The following is a 5,095-nucleotide window of genomic DNA, read 5'->3' as shown; positions in this document are numbered from 1 at the left end:
TCTTTCTTCCTCCAACAGTATTTCAAGCTCCTACTTGCATCAACGGATCCTGAAATTCTTATAGCTTCGTTAGAAACTCTTTCTGCCCTTGTTAAAATAAATCCCTCGAAGCTTCATGGAAGAGGGAAGTTGATTGGTTGTGGTTCTGTAAATAGCTATCTTCTCTCTCTCGCACAGGGATGGGGAAGCAAGGAAGAGGGCTTGGGTTTATATTCATGTGTTGTTGCAAATGAGATAACCCGAGAGGAAGGACGTTGTTTATTTCCACATGATGTTGAAAATGATACTAATAATGCTCAGTACCGGATAGGTTCGAGCCTATATTTTGAGTTGCATGGGTGTGGTGCCAAAAGTAGCGATGAAAGCAGTTCAAGTTCAAGCTCTTCTAATTCCAGGGTTATACACATACCAGATTTACATTTAAAGAAGGAAGATGATTTGACGGTGTTGAAACAGTGCATTGAGCTGTATGATGTACCTCCTGAGCTTAGATTCTCACTTTTGACCAGGATCAGATATGCTCGTGCCTTTCACTCTTCTAATTTAAGAAGACTGTATAGTAAAATATGCCTTCTTGCCTTCATTGTACTTGTTCAGTCGGGTGATTCTCATGACGAGCTTGTTGCTTTCTTTGCTAATGAGCCAGAATATACAAATGAACTGATTAGAATTGTGCGGTCAGAGGAAACTGTTCCTGGAACCATCAGGACACTTGCAATGCGTGCTCTGGGAGCTCAGTTTTCTGCATATTCATCGCATGAACGGAGGATTTTAAGTGGATCTAGCATTAGTTTTGCTGGGGGGAACCGTACAATACTCTTGAATGTTCTTCAGAAGGCTATTTTATCATTGAAAAATTCAAACGATCCATCATCTCTTGCCTTTGTGGAAGCGCTCCTTCAGTTCTACTTGCTCCACATGGTTTCCTCTTCAGCTTCAGGAAACAATATTCGGAGTTCAGGGATGGTTCCCACTTTCCTACCTCTATTGGAGGATTCAGACCCTTCCCATTTGCATCTCGTTTGTCTTGCTGTGAAAACATTGCAAAAGCTCATGGATTTCAGCAGCTCTGCTGCATCTCTTTTTAAAGAGTTAGGGGGAGTTGAAATTTTGGTTGAAAGGCTGCAGACAGAGGTACATAGAGTAATTGGCTTAAGTGGGAATAATATAGATTCAATGATTATTGGTGAGAGCTCCAGATGTAATGATGACCAGTTGTATAATCAAAAACGGATGATTAAGGTTTCACTGAAGGCACTGGGGGTTGCTACATATGTCCCAACGAGCTCTTCGAACACTTTACCTGACATTCTGTCACTGATATTTGGCAATGTAGATAAATTTGGTGGTGATATTTATTGCTCCGCTGTGACTCTAATGAGCGAAATCATCCATAAAGATCCTACTTGTTATCCGTTGTTGCATGAGTTGGGTCTTCCAGATGCATTTTTAGCTTCAGTGGCAGCTGGAATACTGCCTTCTCCTAAGGCAATTACTTGCGTTCCTAATGGGATTGGTGCAATTTGTCTTAATGCCAGAGGACTGGAAGCAGTGAAAGAAACTTTGGCACTGAGGTTCCTTATTGACATTTTTACCAAAGAAAAATATGTTCTGGTAATGAATGAAGCAATTGTTCCTCTGGCTAATGCAGTGGAAGAGCTTTGGCGCCATGTTTCATCATTGCGAAGCAGTGGAGTTGATATTATCCTTGAAGTAATTGAAAAAATCACTTCCCTTGGGGATAAGGACCCTGCTGGCTCATCAGGAAAGCTTAATGGGAACACTGCAATGGAAACAGATTCTGATGACAAAGAAAATAACAGCATTGTTACTGAAGAAGTGATTAATACTGAGCAAGTCGTTCAATTATGTATTTTTCATCTGATGGTACTGGTTCACAGGACAATGGAGAATTCTGAAACATGTAGGATATTTGTGGAGAATTCTGGGATTGAGGCTTTATTGAAGCTGCTGTTACGACCTAGCATTGCTCAGTCAGCTAATGGAACTATTGCTTTACATAGTACAATGGTTTTCAAAGGTTTTACCCAGCATCATTCTGCTCCCTTGGCACGTGCGTTCTGCTCCTCGCTTAGAGACCATCTAAAGAACGTCTTGACTGGGTTTGACTTGGTTTCTGGATCATTTTTGCTTGATCCCAGGACAACACCAGATGAAAAAATATTTTCTTCACTTTTTCTTGTTGAGTTCCTTTTGTTTCTTGCTGACTCCAAAGACAATCGATGGGTGACGGCATTGCTCACTGAGTTTGGCAATGAGAGCAAGAATGTATTGGAAGATATTGGACGTGTGCATCGTCAAATTTTGTGGCAGATAGCACTCCTTGAAGATGTAAAACCTGAGTTAGAAGATGAAAGTACAGGTTCTGTTACTGAGTTGCAGAACTCTGAGGTCCATACAAATGAAATTGAAGAGCAAAGGTTTAACTCTTTCAGGCAGTTCCTTGATCCCTTGTTAAGGAGGAGGACATCTGGATGGAGCGTTGAATCTCAGTTTTTTGACCTTATTAATTTGTATCGGGATCTTGGTCGTGCCCCTAGTTCTCTTCAAAGGATGGGTCCTAATGGTTCTCCACTCCTGCAATTTGGAGCCAATAATCAAGGACGTTCAGAGTCTTCTGACACCATTGGGGCCTCTAACGGAAAAGAATATTCCCAGCATAGAACTTGTTATGCTTCTTGTTGCGACCTCGTGAGATCCCTTTCTTTCCATTCTACTCATTTGATTCAAGAGTTGGGGAAGGTGATGCTGCTTCCATCTCGTCGCCGTGATGATGTGGTAAATGTATCGTCTTCCTCCAAGGCCGTGGCTTCCACTTTGTCCTCTCTTGTGTTAGATCATATGAATTTTGTGGGTCATGTGAATGCTTCTGGATCTGAGGGATCAATATCAACCAAGTGCCGTTACTTTGGGAAGGTTATTGATTTTGTTGACGGCATATTACTGGATAGACCAGATTCCTGTAATACTGTTTTGCTAAATTGCTTATATGGGCATGGAGTTGTGTCATCTGTTCTGACCACTTTTGAAGCTACAAGCCAGTTACTTTTCACAATAAATAGAGCCCCGTCTTCTCCTATGGAAACCGATGATGCAAATTTAAAGCAAGATGAAAAGGCAGATAATGATCATTCATGGATTCAAGGCCCCTTAGCCAGCTATGGAAGACTCATGGATCACCTGGTGACCTCACCGTTTATATTATCTTCATTCACTAAGCATTTGCTTGCACAACCACTGACTAGTGGTGATGTTCCCTTTCCTCGCGATGCAGAGACTTTTGTGAAGGTCCTCCAGTCCATGGTGCTGAAGGCAGTCCTCCCTGTTTGGACCCATCCTCAGTTTATTGACTGTAGTTGTGAATTTATTACCACTGTTATATCTATCATTAGGCATATATATTCTGGGGTTGAAGTTAAAAGTGTCAGTAGCAATTCCAGTGCTCGTATTGCTGGCCCTCCTCCAAATGAAACAGCAATTTCGACAATTGTTGAGATGGGTTTTTCAAGGAGTAGGGCAGAAGAAGCACTGAGGCAAGTTGGATCGAACAGTGTAGAATTAGCTATGGAGTGGTTGTTCTCCCATCCAGAGGAGGTCCAAGAGGATGATGAACTTGCTCGTGCACTTGCCCTATCATTAGGAAACTCTGAATTGGAAATGAAGGAACCTGTTTCAAGTGAGGTCTCAAAGCAGATAGAAGAATCAGTCCAACTCCCTTGTACCGAGGAGTTGTTGTCTACATGCGTAAGGCTTTTGCGAGCAAAAGAAACTCTAGCATTTCCAGTTAGAGACCTGCTTGTGATGATTTGCTCTCAGAATGATGGTCAAAATCGGTCTAATGTGATGTCTTTTCTGATTGACAGCGTGAAGGGCTGTGATAAAATTTCTGATAGTGGAAATAGTACAACATTATCTGCTCTTTTTCATGTTATTGCCTTAATCCTTAATGACGATACTGTGGCACGAGAAGCTGCCTATAAAAATGGTTTAGTTACAGTTTCCTCAAATCTACTTTCGCAATGGGATTCTGGATTGTCTTTTGGCGTTAAAGTTGAAGTTCCTAAGTGGGTTACGGCTGCATTTCTTGCCATTGATCGGCTTTTGCAGGAGGAGAAGAAATTCAATCCTGAAATAGCAGACCAACTGAAAAGGGATAATGTTGGTGGTGACGCTTTGACCATTGATGAAGATAAACAAAATAAGTTGCAGTCTGCCTTGGGACTTTCCCCAAAGTATATTGATGTTGGCAATCAAAAAGAACTTATTGAAATTGCTTGCAGCTGTATCAAGAAACGGCTTCCATGTGAAACAATGCATGCTGTTCTGCAGTTATGCTCGAGTCTCACCAGATCGCATTCTGTTGCTGTTAGTTTCCTTGAAGCGGGGGGGTTAACTTCCTTGCTTTCATTGCCAACAACTAGCCTCTTTCCTGGGTTCGACAGTATTGCATCTACCATTATCCGTCACATCCTTGAAGATCCTCAAACTCTTCAGCAGGCAATGGAATCTGAAATTAGGCATACCCTTATCACTGCTATGAACAGATATCCAAATGGGAGGGTAACCCCCAGAAATTTTTTGTTAGGTTTAAATTCTGTTATTTCAAGGGATCCTGTGATATTTATGCGGGCTGCTCAATCTGTCTGCCAAATTGAGATGATTGGTGAGAGGCCTTACGTTGTATTTCTGAAAGATCGTGAGAAGGATAAAAGTAAAGAGAAAGACAGAGAGAAGGAAAAATCAATGGAAAAAGAGAAAACACAGAATCATGATGTGAAAGTTCCTTTGGGCAATGCTAATCCAGCCACTGCAGGAAATGTGCGGAGCAAGTTTCATGATTCTAGAAGTAGTCGTGTTCATAAAAAATCCTCTCAAAACTTCATAAATGTGATTGAACTTCTTTTGGAGTCTGTATATACATTTATACCTCCTATGAAAGATGATGTTACTGTGGAGTTGACCAGCGGTGCCCAAGCATCTTCTGATATGGACATTGATGTTGCTGCAGTTAAGGGAAAAGGGAAAGCCATTGCTTCGCTATCTGAAGATGATGCAAATAGCCAGGAAGCTTCTG

The 5,095-nt window shown here is 41.5% G+C and overlaps 1 protein-coding gene across 1 annotated transcript in view; it reads left to right on the top strand.

The window, feature by feature from the left end:
• Positions 1-12: 12 nt before the first annotated feature.
• LOC111786275 (E3 ubiquitin-protein ligase UPL2-like) overlaps positions 13-5,095 on the top strand; it is a gene marked incomplete at both ends in the record, with an annotated part of 7,508 nt that continues 2,425 nt past the window's right edge. Inside the window, one exon of the mRNA XM_023666585.1 lies at positions 13-5,094. Within this exon, the coding sequence (XP_023522353.1) occupies positions 13-5,094 (5,082 nt within the window). The remainder of the gene's footprint in view (position 5,095) is intronic.

The sequence above is a fragment of the Cucurbita pepo genome, unplaced genomic scaffold (genome assembly GCF_002806865.2).
Source record: "Cucurbita pepo subsp. pepo cultivar mu-cu-16 unplaced genomic scaffold, ASM280686v2 Cp4.1_scaffold001282, whole genome shotgun sequence".
Classification (NCBI taxonomy): Eukaryota; Viridiplantae; Streptophyta; class Magnoliopsida; order Cucurbitales; family Cucurbitaceae; genus Cucurbita; species Cucurbita pepo.
This window is presented reverse-complemented; position numbering and strand designations above follow the sequence as displayed.